The 27,810-nt window shown below is 49.4% G+C and overlaps 2 protein-coding genes across 2 annotated transcripts; both read left to right on the forward strand.

Annotated features, from left to right (window-relative positions):
• Positions 1–16,987: 16,987 nt before the first annotated feature.
• Positions 16,988–20,553, forward strand: LOC139832378 (uncharacterized). Its single transcript, XM_071822119.1, has 2 exons — positions 16,988–17,325; positions 17,424–20,553. Exons 1-2 carry the CDS (start codon positions 16,988–16,990, stop codon positions 20,551–20,553), a joined length of 3,468 nt encoding a protein of 1,155 aa, XP_071678220.1.
• Positions 20,554–21,513: 960 nt separating this feature from the next.
• LOC127321389 (auxin response factor 6) lies at positions 21,514–27,409 on the forward strand. The gene is made up of 13 exons (XM_051350424.2): positions 21,514–22,281; positions 22,780–22,898; positions 23,093–23,191; positions 23,283–23,339; positions 23,425–23,580; positions 23,693–23,777; positions 23,955–24,045; positions 24,166–24,330; positions 24,402–24,524; positions 24,863–24,938; positions 25,127–26,461; positions 26,572–26,762; positions 26,872–27,409. The coding sequence occupies exons 1-13, from the start codon at positions 22,215–22,217 to the stop codon at positions 27,044–27,046; spliced, it is 2,739 nt and encodes a 912-aa protein (XP_051206384.1). The 5' UTR covers positions 21,514–22,214; the 3' UTR covers positions 27,047–27,409.
• The last annotated feature ends 401 nt before the right edge of the window (positions 27,410–27,810 follow it).

Here is a 27,810-nt window from a genome sequence, read left to right on the forward strand (position 1 = left end):
TCGTGGAAGGTCAAACGAGTAAGCCGGAAAATTAACAAACCAGCACTTGCTTTTAACAAACGAAACATGCAAAATAATTCTAACGGATAGCAGGATAAGTTTTCCGCCCACGCATAATTGTTTCGTCCCTAGATACTTAAGAATTTAAAGTTATATTACAAACCCTCGCTGGGGCCAAAATGATGCATTGTTTCTCCCGCAGGAATAAAAGTTTTCACTCCCCCTTAGCCAGAGAAGTCTTGCCCTCTGGATCTTTTCCTTTGGCGTCTTCGGCCGGAGATGACACGTCTTCATCACTTTCTTCCTCTTCTTCAGAAGCTGCAGCGCTGGTCTTGGGTTCCTCTTGGGGAGCGTCCTTGGAGCTGGTCCAGGTAAATTGGGTTCCGGATTCCGCAGGTCGCGCCTCCGCGTCGCGCTCCTTTTGAAGTTCGGCTTCCAAGGGCTCGTCCGCAGGAAGAACGACCTTGTCGTAGAATTCATTATGCCGGATCCTGCGTGCGATACGGGTGTCGTAGCCGCTCACTGCATCCAGGAGCGCGTTAACATCCGCATCCGGAGGAACACCCGTGGTTACCTGCTCAAGATCAAGCTCCGGGTTATGTGCTAAGCACATAGTTAAGGTCATTGCAGCTGCGCCTCGGGCTGATGATGCTTGTAGATCCGTCACCAGCTCCGGAAGAACATCCATTTTTCCAACAAGTTTGCGAACGTTGCAAGTGCGACTCCTCTTGATGGATAAGTTGTAGCATATCTTGCGGGAGGCGGAGATGAGATCTTTGCAATCATCGCCTGCAAGTTGAAGAAGGTCGTCTCGTGGGAACAAATTCCGACGCTTTTCTGGATACCCAAGCGGCTCTGCATAAGATAATCAGGATATAAGCATGCGATTTGAGCACAAAGAAAAAAAAAGTCGGAGCAAACATCTTGACAAGGTTTCAGCATAGTACCCAAGATGTTCTCGTTGAGCAAGTCCCAGTGATGTTCCGCGGTCTCCATATATTTCCGGAGTCCATTGAGCTCTTTCTGCAGCCTCTTGATGGTCTCGCTGTCAGCATTTCTTTTCAATATAAATTCGCCCTTTTCCCTGATGTGCTCGGAGTTTTTCTCCGCCAGTTGTTTCTCGGCTTGTTCCCTCTTCAGTTCCGCCTCCTTTAGTTTCGTTTCCAATTCTTGGTACGAGGAGCGCAGGTTCTCAAGTTCCGACGAGGCTGTAGCAAGGGAAGAGGATGCGCCTATAATAACATAAGTCAAAAACAAGTTCAAAGTCGGAATGTGAACTAATGACAAAAAAGACGGAAACCAACCTTGGGCGTCTGCCAGTTGTTTGTTCAGTTCCGCATTCGCATCTTTCAGAGTTCGGATATTTTCCGCCTGGTTCAGAGTAACGCGGCGCTGAAGGGCAATGTTCTTGTGCAGCTCATAATGCAGCGCCTGCTGTTCCTGTAAAACATAGACAGGGCAGGAGTAAAAATTCGGCTTGTAACAGTGGTTTCCTTCAAAGCATTATTGCCGGAAACTTTCCGCCATAATGCTTGGGGGCTACTGATCCAATTTACAAACTTTCCCGGAAGTAATCTTTCTCTAAGCATCTAAGCGCCAACTATTATTTGAGTTTCCGCCTACATGCTTGGGGGCTACTGGGGAGTACCTTTTGCTTGCAGATGAGTTTGTCGAAGAACTGGCCGACATTCTTCTTAAAGTCCTGGATTTCCGATGTCGCGGTGTCAGGCTTCCCCCAGGCGTTGTTCAGCATGGCGTTGAGCAAGTCTTGTTCAAGCTCCCATTTCTCCGCCTCGGTTAACTTGTTGAAAAACTTGGTAGCATATGCCTTGGGGGTGGAAGTGGTGTCAGCCGGATCTCCAAAGTTTTTCGGAAAAACGACGATGTCGCCAGCGCCGTCTCCGGCCTTCTCAGAAGAAGTGACTTCAGCCTCTCCTTGGCCTTGTTCTTCTGCGTCTTCTTGGGCAGGGCCTTTGGCCTTAGGATCTTCTCCGCCCACTTTTTCGCTGCTAACCGGAATTATTTCCGGTGGAGTGTTTGCGGCAGGAGGGGGAGATTGATCGGCCTGAGGGGGAGACGGCCGAGGAGTAGGGTGGGAGGTACTTGGCGGAGCTGGAGTAGTAGGACCAACTGCCGGAGACTTTTTCATGTATTTAGTAATAGGCTCTTGGCTGATGGTCCACGTGGCAGTGGTACTCGGATTCCTGCAAACAAGTGAAAGGGATCGAATAAGAAATAATTTCGCCAAATAGAGGTGCACCATATTCGGAAACTTACGGGGCGCCGGGGATGATGGGGCGCGTGCGTTTGCCAGCAGTTGAAAGCATCTTCAGGCGTGCACGTTCCGCTTTCCTCGAGTCTAGCGGAGGTGGCCTTACGGTCTTGGACTTCTTGGCGGAGTGGAGATCATACCCTCGTTCTGGAGCTCTCTAAGCTCCACATCAGTAGTTTCGCAGGGCCACCACTGACCCCGCTCTCCTTCACGGATCCGGGCCTTGGACGCCCTCTTGTTTTCCGCCTCCTGTACTTTGGCTGCCATCCTAGCTTGTCCCTCGAGTTCTTCTTGAAGCTCTTTGAGGGAGGGGATCCGGCCTGGAGCGGTGCTGGAAGACAGCGAGATCATCAAGAGGCTGCAGAAAGAGCTCAATGGACTCCGGAAATATATGGAGACCGCGGAACATCACTGGGACTTGCTCAACGAGAACATCTTGGGTACTATGCTGAAACCTTGTCTAGATGTTTGCTCCGACTTTTTTTTTCTTTATGCTCAAATCGCATGCTTATATCCTGATTATCTTATGCAGAGCCGCTTGGGTATCCGGAAAAGCGTCGGAATTTGTTCCCACGAGACGACCTTCTTCAACTTGCAGGCGATGATTGCAAAGATCTCATCTCCGCCTCCCGCAAGATATGCTACAACTTATCCATCAAGAGGAGTCGCACTTGCAACGTTCGCAAACTTGTTGGAAAAATGGACGTTCTTCCGGAGCTGGTGATGGATCTACAAGCATCATCAGCCCGAGGCGCAGCTGCAATGACCTTAACTATGTGCTTAGCACATAACCCGGAGCTTGATCTTGAGCAGGTAACCACGGGCGTTCCTCCGGATGCGGATGTTAACGCGCTCCTGGATGCAGTGAGCGGCTACGACACCCGTATCGCACGCAGGATCCGGCATAATGAATTCTACGACAAGGTCGTTCTTCCTGCGGACGAGCCCTTGGAAGCCGAACTTCAAAAGGAGCGCGACGCGGAGGCGCGACCTACGGAATCCGGAACCCAATTTACCTGGACCAGCTCCAAGGACGCTCCCCAAGAGGAACCCAAGACCAGCGCTGCAGCTTCTGAAGAAGAGGAAGAAAGTGATGAAGACGTGTCATCTCCGGCCGAAGACGCCAAAGGAAAAGATCCAGAGGGCAAGACTTCTCCGGCTAAGGGGGAGTGAAAACTTTTATTCCTGCGGGAGAAACAATGCATCATTTTGGCCCCAGCGAGGGTTTGTAATATAACTTTAAATTCTTAAGTATCTAGGGACGAAACAATTATGCGTGGGCGGAAAACTTATCCTGCTATCCGTTAGAATTATTTTGCATGTTTCGTTTGTTAAAAGCAAGTGCTGGTTTGTTAATTTTCCGGCTTACTCGTTTGACCTTCCACGAGCCGGAAAACCTTTGGCCGGAAACGCTCGCCTGCGGTGACGAAGCCCAATGGCGTTCGTCCATAACCGCGGAAACAAGCCCCCCGCCTAGGTGCCGGAAGTCGCTACCAGGAATCCACGAGTTCGCAACGAAAAAATTTTCCACCAGAAAACTTAAGCTTACGTCCTAAAGGACGATTTTGAAAATCACAACTTTCATACACGCCTAGGCGGAAACATCCAGCTCTGCGGTTTTAGTCGGAAAACATACATGATCTAAAATGAATAAGTAAAGGAGGTAAAAGACTCAAAGAGTGAACCATAAGCTTTATTTCATTGATCATGTATAACTATTACAGAGTTTGTAACTCGGAAAAAATATGCTAAGTGTAGAAAGGACGTAGCTGTGCGATGTTCCAAGGGCGATCTGTCTCGTCGTAGATGTCATCCGGATCCTCACGCTTGCGTTTCCGGTGCCAATTAGCAGGTCTATCCTTCAGCTCACGGAAATCAACAAGGTAGTACGACCCGTTATGAAGCACTTTACTAACGACGAAGGGTCCTTCCCAGGGAGATTGCAGCTTATGGTCTTTCACCTGTCGAAGGCGGAGGACCAGGTCTCCTGCCATGAAGGAGCGATTCCGAACTCGACGACTGTGATAGTGTCGGAGCTTCTGCTGGTAGATGGCGGAGCGCTGGTCAGCTAAGTTCCGGGCTTCCTCGATCAGGTCCACAGATAGCTGTCTGGCCTCGTCAGCTGTTTCTTCATTGTAGGCGGAAACTCACGGTGAATCGTGGATGATGTCGGAGGGAAGCACGGCTTCGGATCCGTATACCAGGAAAAATGGGGTGAACCCTGTTGATCTGTTAGGGGTAGTTCGTAAACTCCACAAAACAGCTTCCAACTCATCAGCCCAAGCTCCAGCTGCTCGTCGCAGCGGTTCTTCAAGGCGCGGTTTAATTCCTGATAATATTAGGCCGTTAGCCCTTTCAACCTGACCGTTGGATTGTGGGTGAGCCACAGATGCAAGGTCCAATCGAATCCCTACTGTCTCACAATAATCCCTCAACTCTCCTTGAGCGAAGTTTGTGCCATTATCTGTGATTATGCTGTGTGGGATGCCGAATCTCATCACGAGGCTGCAGACAAATTTTAGTGCCGTAGCACCATCGGCTTTCCTCACTGGCTTTGCCTCGATCCACTTGCTGAATTTGTCAACAGCGACCAAGAGGTATTCAAAACCGCCAGGAGATGATCTTTTTAACTTACCAACCATATCGAGCCCCCAGACCGCAAATGGCCAGGTGATAGGTATGGTCTTCAGCTCTTGGGCTGGAGCGTTTGGTTGAGTAGCGTAGTACTGACAACCTCGGCAGGTCTTGACTATTTTGTCAGCATCTTCTTTAGTTGTGAGCCAGTAAAAACCTAGCCGAAAAGCTTTTGCAACGAGTGACCTGGGGGCGGCATGATGCCCGCAGTCCCCTGCATGGATCTCTCTGAGGATTTCAATGCCATCTTGATTGGAGACGCATTTGAGAAATACCCCTGTTGCACTTCGTTTGTAGAGCTGTCCATCAACAATTGTGTAGGATCTTGCTCGTCTGACGATCTGTCGCGCAAGGACCTCATCCTCTGGCAACTTCTGATCGATGAGGTAGTCCAGGAAAGGCTGTGTCCAAGCCGGAATGATAGCCATCACTTCCCTAGCCGGAGATACTGCCACTTCTGGGTTTTCCGGGTTAGCGCCCTTAACCGAGGGTATCCGGAGATGCTCCAGGAAAATGCCAGGCGGAATTTGCTTCCTGCCGGATCCAAGCTTGGATAGCATGTCTGCCGCTGTGTTATCGTCTCTCCTGACGTACTTGACTTCGTATCCGAGGAAGCACTTGGCGATCTCGTCAACTTCGTCTCTGTAGGCCGCCATGACGGAATTTCTGGCGTTCAGGTTCCGGCTACTTGTTGTGCCACCAGGTCGGAGTCTCCACATATGATGTGCTTGATCCCGATTTCCTTAGCGATGCGCAGACCGTGTAGTAGAGCCTCGTATTCCGCCATATTGTTTGTAGCTTCGAAGTGGATCTGCGTAACATCTTTGCAGTTCTTCTCCGGTAGGGGACTTCAGGTGACTCCGGCTCCTGAGCCTTGATGCTGCTTGGATCCATCGAAGTGCATGACCCATGTTTCTGGTTCCGGCTCCAGACTTGCATCCGGAGCTTCTGTCCAATCTGCGACGAAATCTGCCAAGACTTGGGATTTAACCGCAGTCCTAGGCTTGTAAGCGATGTCGAAGGCGGATAATTCGATGCCCCATTTAGTCGTACGTCCTGTTGCGTCAGCGTTGTTGAGAATTGTTGACAGCGGAGCCTTGCTCACAACTGTTACTGGGTGCTCTTGGAAGTAATGTCTCAGCTTCCGGCTGCCTAGGAACACTCCATAAGCTAGCTTCTGAAAGTGAGGGTATCTTTGCTTTGACTCCGTCAGTACCTCGCTAATGTAGTAGACAGGTCTTTGGACGTCATATTCATGACCTTCTTCCTTTCGCTCCACCACGATGACGAGGCTGATGACTTTGTTGGTAGCTGCCAGATAAAGGAGCATTGGCTCGACCTGCTTGGGGCTGCCAAGATAGGTGGGGAGGTGAGTATTTCCTTCAACCCCCGAAGAGCTGTGTCGGTTGCGTCGTCCCAGACGAATTTGTCTGTTTTCTTCAGCAGCTTGTACAAAGGTAGCGCCTTCTCGCCAAGACGGCTAACAAACCTACTGATTGCTGCGACGCAACCAGTTAGTCGTTGCACATCTTTGAGACAAGTTGGCCGTTTGATACACAGGATTGCCTTGATTTTTTCCGGGTTAACCTCAATGCCTCTGTGAGAGACTATGAAGCCAAGGAGTTTTCCGGCTGGCACGCCAAAGACGCACTTCAGCGGATTCAAAATCATCTTGTACCTGCGGAGGTTGTCGAAGGTTTCTGTGAGGTCGCTGATCAAGTCGGATCCTTTCCGGGTCATGACCGCGATGTCGTCGATGTAAGCGTGCACGTTCCGGCCGATTTGGTCCTTCAGGCACCGCTGCATCGTACGTTGGTAGGTGGCACCTGCGTTTTTTAAACCAAAAGGCATAGTAACATAGCAGTAAGTACCAAACGGGGTAATGAATGAAGTCGCCTTTTGGTCGGATTCCTTCATCCGGATCTGATGATACCCGGAATACGCATCAAGAAAACACAGAAGTTCCGCCCCCGCCGTCGAATCAATGACTTGGTCAATGCGCGGCAAGGGGAACGGATCCTTCGGGCAATGCTTGTTCAAGCCGGAGTAATCGATGCACATTCTTAGTATTTCAGTGTTCTTTTTGGGTACAAGGACGGGATTTGCGACCCAATCGGTGTGGATAACTTCTATTACAAAACCTGCCTCTAGTAACTTTGCTAGTTCCATTCCTATGGCGCGGCGCTTCTTATCTCCAAAGCGTCGCATAGCTTGCTTCACCGGTTTAGCCCCCGGATTTATATTGAGGTAGTGCTCGGCGAGTTCCCTAGGTACTCCGGACATGTCAGAAGGTTGCCAGGCGAAGATATCCATGTTAGCGCGGAGGAACTCGACGAGCGCGTCTTCCTATTTGGGGTCCATGTTGGCTCCGACTGAAACCTGCTTGGAAGAGTCGCCTTTGATGAGGTCGTGCTTCTTGGTTTTTATCGCGGCCTTGAAGGAGGTCTTCTGTTCGGAGATCTGCTTCTTGGTGGTCTGCATCTCACTCGGATCCACCGCGGCTCTGTAGCCTTTCAGCTCCTCTCCAGATATCACAGACTCTGCGAAGGCGGCTTCGCCTAACTCGCACTCATGAGCCTTTTTGTAGTCTCCGGATACGGTAATCATACCCTTAGGACCCGGAATCTTGAGCTTGTTGTAGATGTAGCATGCTCTTGCGTGGAACTTGTGGTAGGTGGGCCTGCCGAAGATGACGTGGTAGGAGCTCTTGAAGGGCACAACTTCAAACGTGATATTTTCTTCGCGGAAATTGTGAACATCGCCAAAAGCCACGGGAAGTGTGATGCTGCCGAGGGAATTCGCTTTCTTACCCGGAACCACGCTGTGAAACTCAGTGTTGCTGTGTTTGAGCTGTTCCTTGGTGAGGTTCATCCGCTCTAGAGTCTCCAGGTACATGATGTTCAAGCTGGCTCCACCATCCATGAGGCACTTGGAGAAATCATACCCATCTATGCGGGGACTTACAACCAAGGCGTAGCATTCTTTGGGCACAATGGCAGGGTGATCCTTCCTATCAAATGTGCACGGGATTTCCGACCACGACATATCAGCGACACGGCGGAACTATGGCGTTCAGGATCCGGGTAGCTGACTTGGCAGCGCGGACTGTTGGGGTTCCGAGGAAAGTGTGGTAAGCCCCCACGCTCTTTTTGTCGAATGGGTTGGATTTACCTGCGGATCCTACCTTGGGATCCGGCGAGTTATCATCCTCGTCCATCGCCTCGGAACTATCTTCATCTTTGTCCTTGTTTTTGCCCTTGCCTCCCTTGCCGCGTGGGCGGTGCTTCCGGGCTCGCTTGTATCCTGCCTCCGGGTCGTTCTTTAGATCATTGACCCATTTGCAGTTGCGGTTGGTGTGAGTGGACTTCCCTGTAACCGGATCCAGGTGGGCCAGGCAGGGCATGTCTCTGTACTCCTCGTAGGTTTGCGGGGCGCGGGATCCGCCGCTGTGACCTCGGTGGCATGTCTGCGACCCCTGCCGGCTCCGCCTCCACGACCGCGTCCTCTTCCGCCTCCTGAACCTCCGCGTTGAAACGCCATGGCGACCATCTCGGATCCGCCACTCTTCTGGTCATCAGGGTTTTTGCGCTTATGGCTGCTGCTGTTGCCGTTATCACGGTTCTTCTTTTGTTGATGTAGGGGGATTGCTGTAGCTGCGAGATCACCGCATGCGTCGTCATCGGCGGCAGTATGATCACTGGCAATGGAGATCATCTCATCCAAAGTCAGCTTGTTTGAGTTAGCCAAACGAGTGAGCGTATGCCGCAGCAATCCTCCCCTCTGCAGTCCACCAATGAAGGCATACATGGCGGTGGTGTGGTCGACGTTTTCGCACTCGTTCCTGCATGCCAACCATCGTGTGAGGTAGTTTCTTGAGGTTTCTCCCTTCTTCTGGATGCATGCTTGCAGGTCGCTTGCCGTGGCAGGTCTTTTGTAGGTGCCTCTGAAGTGTTTCTCGAAAGCGGTCTTCAGGTCGAACCAGCAAAAGATGGAGTTCTTCTCGAGGTCACTGAGCCAGATCCGGGCTGGACCTACAAGGTACAACTGGAGCATGCGGCAGGCGATGTTAGGGGTTCCTCCGGCAAAGGTTACTGCATTATAGTAATCCTCAATCCAGGTATCCGGCCTTTCGGTGCCATCATAATGCTTCAGGTTTCCGGGTAGCTTGAGGTTCATCCTTGGCTTTGGTTCCTCTCGAATCATCCTGCCAAAGCATTTCGGACCAATCTAGTCGGTTCTGTATTCGTTAAGGCGGTCCCGTGCGTCGCGCGGGCCGTGGCGAGGAGATTGTGAGCGAGAGCGGGATCTCCGGCCGTCGCCTCCGCCTCCACCTCCGCCGCCGCCGCTAGGTGGTGGTGAGGGAGACCTGCGAGGTGGTCGGTCCGATTTTTTGCTTCCGCCTTCCGATTCTCCTCGGCCTTCCCGGTGCTGACTCCGGCTTCTGTGGCTGCCTTCGCCATGGCGTTGGCTGCCCTGGTCGTTCCGGCGAGGCTCCGGGTCGCGGCTCCGGCGAGGCTCTGGGTCGCGCTCCTCATTCCGACTCCTCCTGGGCTCGGGCTCACGAACGTTGTTCTGGTTCCGACGAGGTTCCGGCGAGCGCTCCCTGTTTCTGTTTCTTGGCAGCACGTTGTCGCGGATAACAATCCCACCATGCCCTGGGGGCCTGGTGTTTCCGGCTGGACTACGGCGGCGAGGGGGTCGCGGGTAACCATTAGGTGGAGGAGAGGGGTTGCGATATTTGTCTCGTCCAGAGTACATTGCATCCTTTCCCTTTCTTGGATCTGACGAAGGCGTCTTTGACGGAACGGGGATCGGATTTGGGTGTTCCCTGGTTCTTCTTCTGCGCTCCGAGGATCCGGTGTGTGATTCATCATCAGGATGCCGATTGGCGCGGGCGTCCTTCTGCGCGGTAGATACACAGTTATCCGGATTGGATTCTAACCTGCGCGAAGTATCCGCCTTGCTTTGCTGCTGCATTGCTGAAGCGACAAGTTTGCGAGAGGTAGTTGATATCAACCTCTTCGTCCTTCTTCTTTAACAGCTCCGCAGCTTTTAGCATGTTGTCCTTTGGGGTTTCCAAGTGAGCTGCTGCTCTGCGGGCGTGGCAAAGTTGATTCTGCGAGGCGGAATTGCTTCTCTAACAATTCGATCGGCCTCCGCCTGCGCATAGGTCATCTTTACTTCCCACTCTTGCGCCATGCTCTTGACATGCTCGAGTGTGGCAGCAATTTCGCGATCCTGTCTGTCGAATTGGTCCACCAATCCTGCAGCTTCTGCCCTTTCCTCCCTTAATGCGGCTTCGGCATCGGCGAGCTTCTTGGCTGTGGCCAGCATTTCCTTTCTAGTGGCCTCTAGAGCCTCCGGATCTGCGGCGTCGCCTGGGGTTATAGGTTTGTTAAGAACTGCTCGTGCAACCATCTCTTCACTGACGGGGAGTTCCTCCGAGGAAGACTCCTGCGGGTCGCTCCCGTGACATTGGAGATCCTTGGTGGGACGGCTGAGGGTCAGATTGGTTGGTTGCCTCTTCTGATCCAGTTTGCCCCAGCGCTGCTACGGTTGCGAGAACCTGCTTAGGCTGGGCGGAGTCGACCTCAGGTTGATCACCGAACCCGTACTCCCCTAGCTTGCGGTTAAACTCGTCATTATCCATGGAGGGGGTATCTCCGGAAATTGGGCTCAGATTGCCCAAAATCGACTCTTCAACCGGAGTTTCGCTTTCTCCGACAGGCTCAGCCTGATCCGGATCAGCGTCGTTTTCCGGTGCCTCTGCCTGCTCAGGACCAGCTCCGTCTTCTTGAGGGGCGGTTCCGGCGGTATGGGCCAAGAAGTGTACGAAGTGGCACCTCTGCTTTTCTAACACCTGGGAGACCCAGGCGGATCTGCATTGGTCTTCCACCGTTCTTTCTTGCTCAGGGGCGGATTGGGTGGGCTTTGAAATTTCCAGATCCGAGGCGGAACCTTCCTTGGGAAGTTCCTGCATCTCAGATCGGATCTTCGCGACAGCGTCCAGCTCTGCGGCGGTCGCGTCTGCGTTACTTACCAGTGGGTTTCCGTCGGAATCGACGGTTTCCCCGATGAAGATGTGTATGCCACCAACTGGGACGATGGAGAGCTTGACGGGGTTTGTCCTAGCCGGAATCCAACACTCATCCGGAGGGACGATCGGCAGATTTCCGGCGTAGAGGACGCGCCCCACAGCGATGGTGTCGTCGTAGCTTCCCATGGCGGAACCCTCCCGGTTCCGGCCTCCAGACGCCACAGGCCCCACGGTGGGCGCCAACTGTCGTTGCCTAATCGACGGTACCTCGGAGGAGGGATCCTCACGAGGGGGAGAAGAAGTAGGGGCCATAGGGCGGAGTGCTCTCGGGACGGTGGTACACGATTTACCCAGCTTCGGAACACCTGCACGATGATAGGGCCTACTGCTGCTTGTCTGGAATTATCTGGGCGCTTCCGCGTTGTTACAATGAGTTGTGGTTGTGCCTCTAGGGCTCCCAGGATCCGGCTTATATAGGCGCACGGATCTAGGGTTTACATGGAGAGTCCTAGCCGGAATACAAGTTGCCTAACTACGGTACAATGTCTTGCCGTGTACATCAAGGATCCACCTCCCTCCAAATACGTGCTGGATCCGGATACTTCATGGGCTGTCACGGATCCGGCCTCCTTCGTAGGTCGGTTGAGATCCGGCTTCCTGTTCCTGGGCTGGACTTCATCCTTCATGATCTACAGCAACTGGGCCGCCCGATGGGCCACATGCCTCACCACCAACTATGGGCCACCCGGGCTTGCCGGATCTAGGCCATGCCGTTGATATACCCATAAAGTATACCCACAACAGTCGAGGGGCCGCCTTGCGGGGTGCCTGTTCCTCTTCCTCCTCCTCGTCTTCCGGAACCTCCTCCGCCGCGTCGCCGCTGACAGGGACACGAAGAATGGTGCGGAAGTTTTCCTCCGCCAAAGTGTTGAGCTGGGAGGAATATGAAATAAAGACAGAGTTAACATCCAAAAACTTGTGAAGTTTGAAGCAATGAAAAGAACAGAGCTTACCGGAGGACACTGGTCGTTTGTGTAGATATCCTTGATCAGTTCCGGGACCTGTTGGCCCCTAGGAATCTTCACCAACGTCTTGAACCTTCTCTTGAGGGAGTCGGCCGGAAGATCGTGGCGAGTGACTCGGAGGAGATCGTCCGCCCCAGTATAAGCGCACATCAGGCGTGCGTTGTAGCGCAGGGGCTGGATCCTCCGGGAAAACCAGCTGAGAGTGAGCTGGGCTCCGGTCAGTCCGTCATGGACTAGCCAGGAGATTCTCCGCGCTGCCTTCTCCAAGATAGGGGTTTGGGCGAGCGAGGGAACAAAGCTCCAGCTTGCGAGCTCTTCCGGAGGCTCGTTGATGAACTTGGGCAAGCCATCGTGGATGTCCGGAACTGAGGCGTTCTTTTCATAGAACCATTCGGCGTTCCAGTACCGGACGGATTCGTGCGAATCGTGAGGAGGATACATGCGGCTAGGTCGGAGCATGAACGTCATACTCCCACAATTCACCATTGCTTTATCTTTCGTTTCCTTCTTCACCCGGAAGAAGAACTGCCATAATTTGACATCTGGTCGGATCCCAAGGTGCCCTTCGCAAAGAGTTACGAAGTTGGAAAGGAGAAGGTATGAGTTTGGGCAGATGTTGTGGGGCTGGAGCCCGTATGTGTTGAGGATGGAGAGGAAAAACTCTGAACAAGGGAGTGATAGTCCGCGTTCCACCCAAGCCTTAGTCATGACGATTTCTCCGGCTTCGGGTTTGGGGACGATGGAATCGCGTGTGAAGCTCCAATGAGTGGAGATCATACCCTCGTTCTGGAGCTCTCTAAGCTCCACATCAGTAGTTTCGCAGGGCCACCACTGACCCCGCTCTCCTTCACGGATCCGGGCCTTGGACGCCCTCTTGTTTTCCGCCTCCTGTACTTTGGCTGCCATCCTAGCTTGTCCCTCGAGTTCTTCTTGAAGCTCTTTGAGGGAGGGGATCCGGCCTGGAGCGGTGCTGGAAGATGCGGAAAACGGTTGAGCTAACCTAATGTCGGAAACATATGGTGGCAGGTATGCTATGGGATCCGGACATATTGGTTCTAATGGATTGGGATCCGGGCTACTCGGAGAGCTACCAGTGCAGTGCGATGAATCAAGTGGCATGCTTCCGGTTGCGCCCATGCAAATTATTTGAGTACCCGGATCTACACTACGTTTGTCTTCTACAAGGCCGGCGCACGTACCGTTAATGGCGCGGTGGCTCGACGGAGCTCCGGTGAAGTCGAGGTCACCGGACTTGCAGGAAATCACCTCGCGTGACCACGAATCGGCGGCGGGGAGGATTTCCCGTTCAACCGAAGCGGTCTTGGCGCGAGGAGAGGCTTGGACTGGCGGCGCACGGAGTTCACCGTGGCAAGGTTCGCCGGAGTCAAGATCTGTCGGGCGGCGCGGCGCGAGGAGGAAGATGAAGTGGTGAGGAGAGGTGAAAGAATGAAGAATTACCGAGCCGCGGGGTATTTATAGGCTACACGCGGAGATTCGGGATTCGGATCCGACGGTGGAAACGAAACGGTCACACCGTTGGATGGACGACACGTGTTTTAGGTCAAGTGCGGTAAAACGACGTGGAGGTAACTTAACCATGCACTTCCGAAAATTCCGGCTAAAGATTTGCATCTGCGAAAATTTAGCGCGGGAAATAAGGAGGTTGTGCGCGGGAAAAGCGGAGTTTCCATTGTTATACGTGATCTGAAGATAAAGGACTTCCGAGTGAATGAACCCGGAATCAAGTAAAAGTTTTGAAGCTCTTCAAGATTCTCTTCGGGTCCGAGCTGAATGAAGTCGGAGGAATGATGAATCTCGGAGAACTTCGGGGGCTACTGTTGTGGGTATACTTTATGGGTATATCAACGGCATGGCCTAGATCCGGCAAGCCCGGGTGGCCCATAGTTGGTGGTGAGGCATGTGGCCCATCGGGCGGCCCGATTCTTGTAGATCATGAAGGATGAAGTCCAGCCCGGGGAACGAGAAGCCGGATCTCAACCGACCTACGAAGGAGGCCGGATCCGTGACAGCCCATGAAGTATCCGGATCCAGCACGTATTTGGAGGGAGGCGGATCCTTGACGTACACGGCAAGACATTGTACCGTAGTTAGGCAACTTGTATTCCGGCTAGGACTCTCCATGTAAACCCTAGATCCGTGCGCCTATATAAGCCGGATCCTGGGAGCCCTAGAGGCACAACCACAACTCATTGTAACAACGCGGAAGCGCCCAGATAATTCCAGACAAGCAGCAGTAGGCCCTGTCATCGTGCAGGTGTTCCGAAGCTGGGTAAATCGCGTACCACCGTCCCGAGAGCACTCCGCCCTATGGCCCCTACTTCTTCTCCCCCTCGTGAGGATCCCTCCTCCGAGGTACCGTCGATTAGGCAACGACATAACCAATACTCGTCATTGAAGCTCATATATCACAAAACGATATAAAGAGAATGATTTTCTTACTATGGGCATAATGGGGGGAGGGGAGGGATAGCCATATCTTGAATACTTCTCTAGAAACCAAACACTCAAGATTACGATGCCAATACCCAAGGTATATCTTTATCTTCATGGCATCCACACTCACATGGAATATAAGAAATACCCAGGGAGTATTCCTACATATAAACTCAGTTAAAACATTAGTCCATAAGGATTGTCATTAATTACCAAAACCATCCTTAGGGGCATTGTACCCTTACACACATTAGTCCATATAGAATTTCATTAATTACCAAAACCACACATAGGGGTAATGTACCCTTACACTTTAGCCAAAATTATCAAACCAAAAATCTGAAATCCCTTTTGTACACCAAAAAAATCCGCGTTCTACTAGGAAAACACGCTAAGACATGAACATAAGGCTTGAATCAAAGTTAAACACAAACATGTATGACTATCCATGTGGTCACCGAATTGCTTCTCATTGGGATAAAAAGTTAATAACCTACAACTTCTTCCTAAGGGGGAGGAATCTGTAAATGTGGTTGATAAATGTTTATGAGATTATTTCCTTCACACAAAAATTAGGAGATGATTGGGGCAAAATTTTGTAGATGTTGGGAGCACCTTCCTTTGAAGATTTTAGATCGTCATAGAGGTTATGACGATCTAGGATCGTCGTAATTAACTATAGTTCATTACTGACGGCCGATTTCACAAAAAAACATCGGTATACTTCATTACTGACGGCCAACTTTTGATGATCTCAATTTCTTCATATGATCGTCATAGATGAACCACCGTGATGATTCGGTGACGAAAATGAAGGGTCATATATCAACACATTACTTGTACCATTGTACCCACGAGCCAAGCCACATCCCACAAGGTCATATTTCATCCATTAAGTGATATTAGTTGCTCCATAAAATAATTTGAATGATCAAAGATGTTGACTAGAGGGAGTGGATAGGCGACTACACATTATAGTCAATTAATTTATAATAGGGATGTGCGGATAAAAAATATTCTCTAAAATGAGACTAGGTGAACAATCATAAATGTCTAGGTTACACTAGCAATCAATTTTAACAAGATCAAGGATATCGAGTCCAACAAGGAATGAAGACACGGGCTAGTTGTCCGAGCTCCCTAGAAAACTTATAAAGATCAAAGTTATCAAGTCAAACAAGGTCTTTGAAAAAAACATCTTTGCCCCTAAGTGGCTTTAGGTGTTAATGAGAAGTTATTGGGAACTAATTATATTCATGGAGGATATATATGAACATGTTTTAGTTCCATGCAATTGTAGAAGGGTGGTCGGACACCCATCCCTCCACCCTAAAGCAAAACAGGAAAGAAGATGGTGTATGCAATTTTTACGCATCTTTTTCTTATGATTGGGTCATGGGGAAACCATATATTTAGAAGGGTTTCAATGAAGGACAAAGTGTTAGGAATGCATGCCTAAAAAAAACTCCTAGATATACTCAAATCCTCAACAAAACCACTAAAAAATATTTTTTATAATCATGGTAAAAATGTGCTTCAAATACGCCGTGTCACGTAATATTTTTTAAATTGCAAGAGGTAAATTCTAGAGAGGAAGACACGAGTCAAATTGATCATCTTAGTGGCAGTACATCAGTCTCACTGTAAAAATATGCTTCAAATACGCTGTGGCCTTTTTTATGTTGAAATATGAGAAAAGAACTTAAACCTCATGCATGAGGCTTCAAATGCTATTCACAAAATTTCCCTTAAAATGCTATCCACAAAACTAACATGTGTTAAAATGTCAGCTCGGGGGTAGCTTAAGCTAATTCTCGTCCTCCTCTATCTCCGTGCCTGCGTCCAAGATCCTTCCATTTTAGGTGCTTCTTTTAACACATGGATTTTTCTGTTTTATGTGGTTATTAAACTACTTTTTTGTGAGATTTCCATGCCCCCGAACCATGTCTCCCATTACAGCCGCCGCTCGCAGCCACGCCACCGTCCAACAAGAAGAGGATCCGCGACAAGCCTCTGGCCTCTCCTAGGCGCAGTGGACGTCTTGCAATCAAGAGGAAGAACCGCATCGTCTCCGACGGCTCCGTCGCGGTGCAGGAGCTGATCGCCAGGGCCATCGGCATCCTCCCTCCTTCGGCCTCCTTCGATGCTGTTACCTGGGAAGCCTACCAGCAGGTGTTCCACCAGGCTCCTCTGGCCTCCTCCGCGATCAAGGCCCTCGAAGCCCTGGTGAAGCACGTGAAGAACCTGAAGAAGAAGAAGAAGAAGGGGCCTGAGGCTGTTGCGCCTGGGTCGGTTGCTCAGGCAACCACCACCGTGTCCGTCGTCCCTGATGTTTAGAGACACCGTCTCTACTAGATCCGTTGGGCAGCTGCCCCGATTGAGGACCTGTACCGCCTCCACTAGCTGCCGCTGCGTCGGCCCGTTAAATTCCAAGACTCTGTCAATTTGTAAGCCATCTGTTTGGCGCCGGTTGAACTCGACTGCTACCTCCGATGCTCCTATGCAAGCCTCGACTTTCGCCTACGATCATCGCACCTACACCCACGTGACCTTCGATTTTTCATAATGTCGTGCAAAAACGCCAACATCCTCAACTGGAACCCCCGCGGTCTCAACAGTATTGCCCGCCGCGACGCCGTCCGAGACCTGCTTCGTGACACACACGCCTCCATCGTCTGTCTACAAGAAACAAAACTGGCTGTAATCGACGCCCCGCTCATCTCCGCCATGTTAGGTCACAACTTCACCGCCAACTTTGCCTACCGTCCGTCCATTGGCACATCCGGAGGGATACTTCTTGCGGTATCTGATGCCCATTTCTCGCTTTCAAACGTCCACATCACGGAGAACTCCGTGTCGGCTTCCGTTACGGCTCTCTCTGACGGTTCCGCTTGGTCGATCACGTGCGTTTACGGGCCGCAGGGAGAAAGCGATAAACTGCTATTCATTGATGAGCTTCGGGAGCTAAAACCTCTGATGCTTGATGCTTGGCTGTTGTTAGGGGACTTCAACTTAATTCCAAGGCTTCGGACAAGAACAACCTCAACATCAACCGGCGCCTCATTGGAAAGTTCCGGGCCGCAAGAGACTTCCTCCTTCTCAAAGACATGAGGATGAATGGAAGACGGTTCACTTGGTCCAACGCTCAGCAAGACCCTGTGCTCACCAAGATTGACCACGTTTTCTACACTGATGGGTGGGACGACCTTTTCCCCGATGCCTACCTCCAGGCGATCACCTCGGCCTGCTCGGACCACGCCCCCCTTTTCCTGCAAGGGTCTATTGCCTGCGCCAGAAAGCCTTCCTTCAAATTTGAAGAATTTTGGCTCCGTATTCAGGGGTTCAAGGAGACTGTTGCTGAGGCCTGGAACAGGACCATCTTGGCCATCGACCCCATCCGCCGCGTTCACATCAAACTATCGCGCACTGCCAAGGCCCTTCGGAAATGGCACAGGCTTAACATTGGGGACCTCGGTTTGCAAATCGCAACTGCTAAGGAGATCATCTTACGTTTTGACCATGCCGAGGAGCAGCGGCCTCTTTCCGATGAGGAACGGGACATGCGTCGTCAGATAAAGAGTTCCTACCTTGGTCTCCTCTCCATCCAGAAAGTCAAGATCCGACAGAGGTCCAGGCTCACTTGGATCAAGCTGGGGGACGCTAATACAAAGCTTTTTCATGCTAGGGCAAACGGACGTAGAAGGAAGGTCCATATTCAGTCTCTGTCCACGGCTACGGGCACCGCTATCACAAACGATGACAAAGCGGACGTTCTCCTAGATCACTTCAAGGGCCTCCTTGGCTCTAAGGCTACCAGACTCTGCGGTCTGGATTGGGCGAGTCTAGACTACAACCCCCACGATTTATCTGACCTCAACGAGCCCTTCAGCGATCAGGAAATTAGGGACGCGGTTTTCTCCTTACCCTCCGTTAAGGCTCCAGGCCCGGATGGCTTCATTGGTGCGTTCTTCAAGTCGTGCTGGGACATCATTAAAGTGGACGTCGTGGCCGCAATCATTCACATGTCTCACTTACGTGAGGGGTGTGCGGGCCTTGTTAATTCGGCCAACATCGTCCTCATCCCCAAAAAGACTGACGCGTCTTCTGTGGGGGACTATCGTCCCATCAGTCTCATACATAGCCTTTCGAAGATCTTCTCCAAGCTCCTGGCCAACCGACTCGCGCCCGTTCTCCCCGACATCGTTTCCAAGTGCCAGAGCGCTTTCGTGAAGAAAAGAAGCATTCATGATAATTTTCTACACGTCCAGAACCTCATCAAGGAGCTTTATTCCTCCAAAACGCCATGCCTTTTCCTCAAGCTGGACATCTCAAAGGCTTTTGACACAGTCGGATGGGCCTACCTCCTCGAAGTTCTCACGGCACTGGGCTTTGGGCAGATTTGGAGAGACTGGATCTCTCTCTCTCTTGCTTCGGCCACGTCTCGTGTGCTCCTAAACGGAGACACCGGCCGCCCTTTCAGCCATAGGAGGGGTCTACGCCAGGGCGACCCTTTGTCCCCTATGCTCTTCATCCTCGCCATTGATCCTCTACAACGCATTCTGGCCAAAGCGACCCTACACGGCATTTTGAGCCCCATTCGCTCGCGGACTACTAGATGTCGTATCTCGCTGTACGCTGATGACGCTGGCATCTTCGTGAATCCACTCAAGGAAGAACTCCAGGCCATTTCCTCCATCCTTGACTGCTTTGGCAAAGCGAGTGGCCTCATCACCAATATGAGCAAGACCGAGGTCTTTCCGGTACGTTGTGAGGGGATTGATCTCACTGACATTCTCGCTGATCTTCCCGCAAGGATTGGAACCTTTCCTGGGAGGTACCTCGGCCTTCCTCTTCATTTCCGCCGTCTTCGGAAGATTGACCTCCAACCCCTTATCGACAAGATTGCTGGAAAGCTGCCGGGATGGATGGGCAAGAATCTGGCACGACCTGGAAGGGTAACTCTCGCCAAGTCGGTTCTCATGGCGACCGGGATCTATCATGCCACCGCCATACCTTTGTCTAAATGGGCTCGGGACAAGATTAATAGGATTGCCAGGAACTTCATTTGGGCTGGGGATGACGCTGAGCACGCGGCAAAAGGAAAAGCGCTGGTTAACTGGAAGACCGTCTGCAAGCCTAAAGGGCTCGGTGGCCTTGGAATGCCTGATCTCGAGAGAACGGGGCGCGCTCTTCGACTTCGATGGCCCTGGCTGAACTGGACTGAGCCGGAGCGCCCATGGGCAGGCTCCCAACTTCCCTGTGATGAAAAGGATATGTCCCTATTCAGGGCCTCTACAAGGATTGACATCGGTGACGGTGAAACAGCTTCCTTCTGGCACGATAATTGGTGTACTCGCGGACCTCTCGCCGCATGGGCCCCTGACCTTTTCGCCATCGCCACAAGGAAAAACCGTTCTGTCGCAAAGGAGATAAGCGACAACAACTGGATACGTTCCGTCGCAAGGATTAACTCCCCTACACAGCTAACGCAATATTTGGAGATTTGGGACATTGTTCAGACCATCTTCCTTGACCCCTCGCGACCGGACTCCATATCCTGGCTTTTGACCACCGACGGGAATTACAGCGCCAGTTCGGCTTATAAGGCACAATTCCTCGGTTCCCATCCCAGCTTCGCTGCGCAAAAGATTTGGTCGGCGCATGCAGAGCCAAAGTGCAAATTGTTTGCCTGGCTTGTGCTACACGGGAAATTACTTACCGCCGACATGTTAGCCATCCGAGGTTGGACCCATGACCCTGTCTGCCCGCTCTGTCGACGAGCGCCCGAGACGGCTGTGCATCTTTGCAAGGACTGCCCGTTCACTGTGGCCCTCTGGAACATGGCCAAATCCTGGGATAATGATGTTTCCGCCGACACCAGATCCTCCTTCATCTCCATTTCAGATTGGTGGGACGACATGCTTACCGGCAAGCCTCGCAATGAGCAAAGACGTATCAGCGGGCGTTTCCTTTACGTTGTATGGAACGCATGGAAGGAAAGGAACCGTCGTATCTTCACCGGCCTTCGACTCACATACCCGGAGGTTGCGGATCTTGCTAGGGAGGACATTACACAACGTCAACGCGCTTTTACCACCTCCGGACAGGCCTTTCCGCCCGAGCCTGATTAGTTTTTATTTCTTTAGGGTGGGTTTTTCTATGTTACCACCTTAATCTAAACATATGCCTCCCTGTACAGTTTGTTGTGTTTTTTCCCCCTTGCTTAATGAAGAGGCAGTGCTCCTGCCGGTTGCTCCAAAAAAAAACCATGTCTTAGTAGAGTTAGGCCAGCAGTGGTCCAGTACAACGTCACTGTGTCCATGCAAGAAAAAACTTAAATTAAATCAAGTCTAGACACACTACCTCCAGGTACATGTCTAGCCGCATGTGCGCCGAGCAATAAACATATCAACACGTACATGTACGCTGGTTTGACCGCACGGTACAGCTGAAATACAAGACGGAGAGAAAAAACACAGGATGTAATGATGGTGAATAAACATTGGTCAAAAAGGCAGTATCATGGGGGATCTACATGAGACGGAAAAAAGGCCCACTAGCTGACCACGACCGCAAATACACAGTACATAGAAGAAAAGAAATCGATACTTTTTCATCCCAACACGTTTCGATTCCACACCTGACCATTGGTCATTTCCATGGATTATCTTATAGGAGTATATGGATCGAGCATGCACGAGTAGGAAACGGTGTCAACCATTTGCATAGCAGCCATATAGAAAACATGTTGACGCTTGTTCATCGACCATAATTTGATTTGGTCACTTGCAAATCTGTCTGATATTAGTCAAAGTTCAAATCCAGAAAACTCATCTAACAGTTAAAAAGACAATTATTTTAATAACAATATAGTACTATAATATAGTAATAATTAGAGTATTAGTTAGTACAGTACTAATACAGTACCATTAATCCATGAGATGTGAAGAACCAAGCGGCGGCAACTTTTTCACTCGTGTACATACTTGAATACTTGCATAAGTTACACGGGTTGCAGTGGAAAAGAAATGTAGAAGAAACTTACCTCAACCATGCACGTTGCACAGAGAAAAAAGTGGAGAGAGGAGAGAGAGCAGCGCTCGTGGTCGTGGGGTTAAAACCCCAAGAACTGCATAGGAGCAGCAGCGCAGGGCGCAGAAGCCGAAGCAGGAAGAAGCGAAGCAAGCCACCACTGAGAACAAGTGCAGTTCTATCTCTCTCCCACCACTACCAGTACGAGCACAGTGCCACGGGCAAGCAGGAAGCCACCAGCGACAAGCAGGCAGCGCTAGCTAGTAGCTACAGTAGCTTGCTCCGCTCCCCTCCGGCGGCGGCGGCGGGTGGATCTGCTCCCGAGCAGCCGCGTGTCTTCCGGAGCTGGGAGCTACCGCTTCCGGTCTCGTGCCGGCGAGATCTGCCTTCTCGCAACCGAGAAGGCTCCGGCTCGTTTCTTGGCTTTCTAGCTCCCCGAGCTGCGAAGGCGGCGCATTCCCGCCGCCGCCGCCGGCTGCTTCTGGAGACCGCGGCTTCCGCTTCCCTGAGACAGAGCTGGGCTTCTTGGATCGAGAGGCTCGGAAATTTCTGACTCCTGGATCGAAAAAAGATTGCGCCTTCGTGCGGCGGCGGAGGCAAGGCGGGAGGTTTGGCCAGTTTGGGGGAGGAGAAAGCGATGGTGATGCTGTTTGGAAGCGCTCGTGATTTGGTGTAGAGAAAAGAAAGGAAGATTTCTTTCACAAAAAAAATCTGCTGCCTTCCTTCTCCGTTTACTGTATTGCCTTCTAGCTCGTCAAGCATGAACCTCTCGCCGTCGGCCGGTGGTGGCGGCGGCGGCCTTCCGGATCAGCCGGCGTCGCCTGAAGGTACAGTAGCACCTTATCTTGGCATTTCCGTTGACAGTTTGTAGTAGTACCTTATTTGGCTCATTAATACTCTACTCTTGGTTCCATTGATGGATTAAGTTTGTAGTTAGGCTGGCTTGCTGCTCTTGCTTTAAATCTGTGTAATCATGTGGCCCGAATCAATTCAATGTGGCTTATGCAACCTATCAATTTTTTCTTCTTTTTTGGTGTTTTATGCTTCTTGACAACGGAACTGCTTTGTTAATGTACCCATGATGGAATTGTTTTCAGTTAATGTTTATGAACAAATTGGTACTGTTATCTTTTAGTGCATATTTTCTTGCGACAAGTCATTTTATTCTGTGAGAAGTGTGGAAATAGTATTGCTTGTAATATGCAGGAATCATTTTGTGAACTTGGACATGTGTGAAAGATGCTACCTAGAGCTATTGTTGTTAATTCAACTCTACATATATATATACTTGGCATACCTTCTGCTGAGATAGTTTTCCTTTTCAGTGTCAGAAGAACACAAGTGCCTAAATTCAGAGCTGTGGCATGCTTGCGCCGGACCGCTTGTTTCGTTGCCTGCGGTTGGTAGTCGGGTGCTGTATTTTCCTCAAGGTCATAGTGAGCAGGTTACTCTCCTTTCTCTCAATACCAAAGGAATAGACTGAAATGTTCTGTAAAATATCTCTAAATATCAATAAAGGTTGCAAATGGATCTCGCTTAATTTTTTTTCCATTTTCACAACTTTCCTCTTGAATTCCATATCGTGCAGCATTTCTTTGTTAGACACCAATGGATTTACATAGTAATTTTTTACCATAGGTGTCTGCATCAACAAATAAGGAGATGGAGTCCCAGATCCCCAACTATCCTAACCTGCCTCCGCAGCTTATATGCCAACTGCATAATGCGACCATGCACGTAAGTTTGGAGCGATACCGCATCTGTTTCGAAGCCAAGTAAATACTGGCATTAGCTTTGTGTCTCATAAACTTTGCTGTTTTCGCTTCAGGCTGATGCAGAGACAGATGAGGTCTATGCACAGATGACGCTACAGCCACTCAGCCCGGTAAAACAGGATTTCCTACCTACATCCTTGTATCTGTATACTTCTGTTTGTAACAAACTTATACTGTACTTGCTTTTCATTGCAGCAAGAACTGAAGGACCCATTTCTACCTGCTGAATTGGGCTGTGCAAGCAAACAGCCAACAAATTATTTTTGCAAAACGTTAACTGCAAGCGACACAAGTACACATGGTGGATTCTCTGTTCCCCGCCGAGCAGCGGAGAAGGTGTTTCCTCCATTGGTATGTGCTGCTGATCAGCATTTTTCTGCTGCCTCGTTTGAACCGATATGTTATTATTTTAGATCAACTAGACTGAATTATTATTATTAAACATTCCTTGATATTTCTGTAGGATTTCACTCAGCAGCCTCCAGTACAGGAGTTGGTGGCTAAAGATCTTCATGGCAATGAGTGGAAATTTCGCCATATTTTTCGAGGTTAGTTATTTTCCAGCTGCTTTTATTGGTTCTTATTTGTGTGATCTTTCAGTAGCGATAGTGCATATAGCCCTGTATATGCTCTAATTTTGTACAGCCTTGTTCCATGCAATTCATATAAGTTTCAAAACCCAGTACATGATGTAAAATAACTTGCAAATCAAATTGCTGGCGCAGGTCAACCAAAGCGGCATCTTCTAACGACAGGTTGGAGCGTCTTTATAAGTGCGAAGAGACTGGTCGCTGGAGACTCTGTTCTCTTTATTTGGTATATATCTGCGTTTCCAATTTCTGTTCTTCAGAACAGTCGTTCCATGCTCGCCATCTTAACCTTATTGTTCACATCAGAGTTTTTCTGATAATGTCCTTTATGTCCTTGATTGATCAGGAATGACAACAATCAGCTGCTTCTAGGAATTCGTCGAGCAAATAGGCCACAAACTGTCATGCCATCATCAGTATTGTCTAGTGACAGCATGCATATTGGTCTTCTCGCTGCAGCTGCTCATGCTGCATCTACAAATAGCCGCTTCACTACTTTCTATAATCCAAGGTAGAACAAGTCCTTATATATATCTGATATTTTTTCTCTCAGATACTCAGATCTGCCAACGTGTTTTGCAGAGCAAGCCCTACGGAGTTTGTTATACCATTGGCTAAATATGTAAAAGCAGTTTACCATACTCGCATATCTGTGGGCATGCGTTTCCGAATGCTTTTTGAGACAGAAGAATCCAGTGTTAGGCGGTATGTCAAACATGTGTTTATCTTTTATAATGTTGTTGTGTGGTCATCGCATAGTACTCTTTCCTTATCTTGATTTCGACAAGTGAATTGAAGGCTTTTGCATAAGGTTCTTTTGTTATTTCTTTCTCTGTTATCTTTGTAGAGAAATCATTCTTCCTAAACTATCACCTCTTTCTCACTTAGCTCCCTTAACTTATTTTTCTGCACTGGGCCTCCTGAACTTATGTCTGCTGCTGCATGTATATATCTACCTAGCTGTTTTCCTGAGATACTGTCATGAGCTGCATTTTCAGTAGTATATGATATAAGTGGTCTAAATCGCTCATGTGCTCTTGTAGATACATGGGAACAATTACAGGAATAAGCGACCTTGATCCTGTTCGTTGGCAAAACTCACACTGGCGTTCTGTAAAGGTAGATCTTGAAATAACAATTATCTATTTGTTCATTTGTGAATGTAGATATTTGCTTGCATGCTAATATTTCTATTAAAAAATTGCGGCTAGTCCAATTTCCAGTTGATAGCATGTCTTTACATATTATGATGTATCTGCCTCTTGCTTTATGCCTGAGCATGCAATTTTTCTTTTTCTTGAATGCAGGTTGGATGGGATGAGTCAACTGCTGGAGAGAGGCAACCAAGGGTGTCTCTCTGGGAGATTGAGCCTCTGACAACTTACCCAATGTATTCATCTCCTTTTCCTATGCGACTGAAGCGTCCGTGGCCAACAGGATTGCCTTCCTTATATGGTACAAATGACGATTTTGGTGCAAACCCAGGTTTCCAATCATTCAACTTTGGTGGACTTGGTGCAAGTCCTTGGATGCAGCCAAGGGTGGATACTTCCCTACTTGGCCTGCAACCTGACATGTACCAAGCAATATCAGCAGCAGGTTTTCAGAACATGACGAAGCAAGTATCGCCGACATTATTGCAGTTCCAGCAGCCTCAGAACATTGCTGGTAGATCTGCTCTTCTATCTAGTCAGATTCTGCAACAAGTACAGCCTCAGTATCAGCAGATGCACCACCAACACATGAATGATAGTGCAATCCAAGGCCATAATCAGTCTGAGTACCTCCAGCAACAGCTTCAGCGCTGCCAATCATTTAATGGGCAGAATCCTCTGCCGCCGCAGCAGCAGCAGCAGCAAGAATCACACCAGCAGCATCAGTCATCACAGTGTGTGCAAACACCACAGCATCAACAAATGCAAGAACAGAAGCACTCGTCTGACTTTCATTCGGGACCAAATGCATTGTCGGTCTTCTCTCAGTTTTCCTGTAACACTCAATCTCCTCCTTCCACATTGCAGCCAGTTTCAGAATTCTCACCGCAGCAAAACTTTCAGGACACAAATATAAGCTCTATTTCTCCATCGGATATCTCGTCCATGCAGGACACGTTGAGACCATTTCCTTCAGAAGCCGGTTCGAACCTCCAAGGTGTGCCAAGAGCCACCCCTTCACCTGTCTCTGACCCATGGTCATCTAAGCGGATTGCGGTGGAGTCTGTGATCCCTTCCCGGTCTCATGCCAATTCATCGCACCTTGAACAGTTCGATTCAGCCCCTTCTAGTATACCACAAAGCTCTTCATTAGCACCATTGCCTGGAAGAGAGTGTTTGGTGGATCAAGATGGGAGTTCTGATCATCAAAATCACCTCTTGTTTGGTGTTAATATAGACTCTCAGTCACTTTTGATGGAAGGTGGCATTCCAAGCATGCAGGATGACAATGGTTGCAATGCAAGCCTTCAGGATGAAAATGGTTCAAGCACGATTCCATATTCTACCTGCAATTTCCTGAGCCCTTCTCAAAGTGATTTTCCCTTGAATGAAGCATTAACTAGTTCGGGCTGCTTAGATGAATCAGAATATGTGCCATTTTCGGAAAATTCTGATAACGTAAATCGACCGCCTGCTACTTTCGTGAAGGTGAGCGAATTGGCATGTCCACTTGATGAAATTAATCTATAAAGTTGCTTCACTTCATAGTATTATTTTCTCTGAAAGCATTTTGAATTGACAAACCTTGTCCTATATAGGTTTACAAATCTGGAGCCTTTGGAAGGTTGCTTGACATCACTAGATTTAGCAGCTATCATGAACTTCGTAGTGAGGTAGGGTGCCTATTTGGCCTTGAGAGCCAGTTGGAGGACCCTGTGAGATCAGGCTGGCAGCTTGTATTTGTTGACAGAGAGGATGATGTCCTTCTAGTTGGTGATGACCCGTGGCAGTAAGTTCTAGTCGACAAGTTCCTAAGAAGCTTTCTCAGACTGTTTATGTGCTTTTTTTCTTTATGATTTCATCTTTATTCTTACAATTATGGATCTTGTAATCTGCAGGGAATTTGTGAACAGCGTATCGTGCATAAAGATACTCTCTCCGCAGGAGGTACAGCAGATGGGGAAGCAGGGCATCGAGCTCTTGAGTTCGGCTCCTGCTAGGAGGCTCGGCAACAGTTGCGATAACTACGGTAGCAGGCCAGAATCGAGAAAGCTGGGCACTGTCGAGTTCTGAAGATAGGAGCACCTGAACCTTAGGCTCTGGCCTGTTCTATATATGTTTCTGCAGCTCATCCTAGTTTTGTGAAGTGGAATTAAAGCACATAGATCAAGTGTAGTTCAAAGCTATTCCACGTTCTGATAATTACGCCATATGATAGACTTCTTTAGTAAGGAGTAGTTGCTACATTTCGGTATGCATGTCAACACTTTGTTCTGTGGAATACCCATGCCTTTGGTGACTCTTCAACCTTGTTGCCTTGTGTGACTGGGACTGAACTTGTTTCGGTCATATCCTGTGTACTTACTACTTATGATGTTTTGGTTCCACGTTGTTACTACTAATGATGTCACTGTTTGCAATGATAAAATATTTCTACATTGTATGTATGAGTTCATTTCATGATATCATTTTAAGTGAGGTTAGTGACCAGTGAGCTGATCCTACCATGTTTACACTTGTAATATTTCACATCAAATACTGATAAGCAACTTATAGGTAGGAATGTCCTTACTATTCCTGGGAATGTTGTAACTCCGCCCAAGTTCATATTTCTATTCCTGACATGTATTGTGTAGCAGTGCAGTTCCCAGAAAAAAATATAGTTTGGCATGCTCCTGAAAAGCTCATGTAGATAGATCCAAGGGGAAGTCACCTGATCCTTTACCACTTATTCTATAATTTAGCACCAGTTTCTTGGAGACAATGACTTGCAAAGATAAAGACATCTTGCCATGTGCCTTTTGGGTCCCCATCGGATTGACCATTTTGAGTGCTGA

Source organism: Lolium perenne, chromosome 6 (genome assembly GCF_019359855.2).
Source record: "Lolium perenne isolate Kyuss_39 chromosome 6, Kyuss_2.0, whole genome shotgun sequence".
Classification (NCBI taxonomy): Eukaryota; Viridiplantae; Streptophyta; class Magnoliopsida; order Poales; family Poaceae; genus Lolium; species Lolium perenne.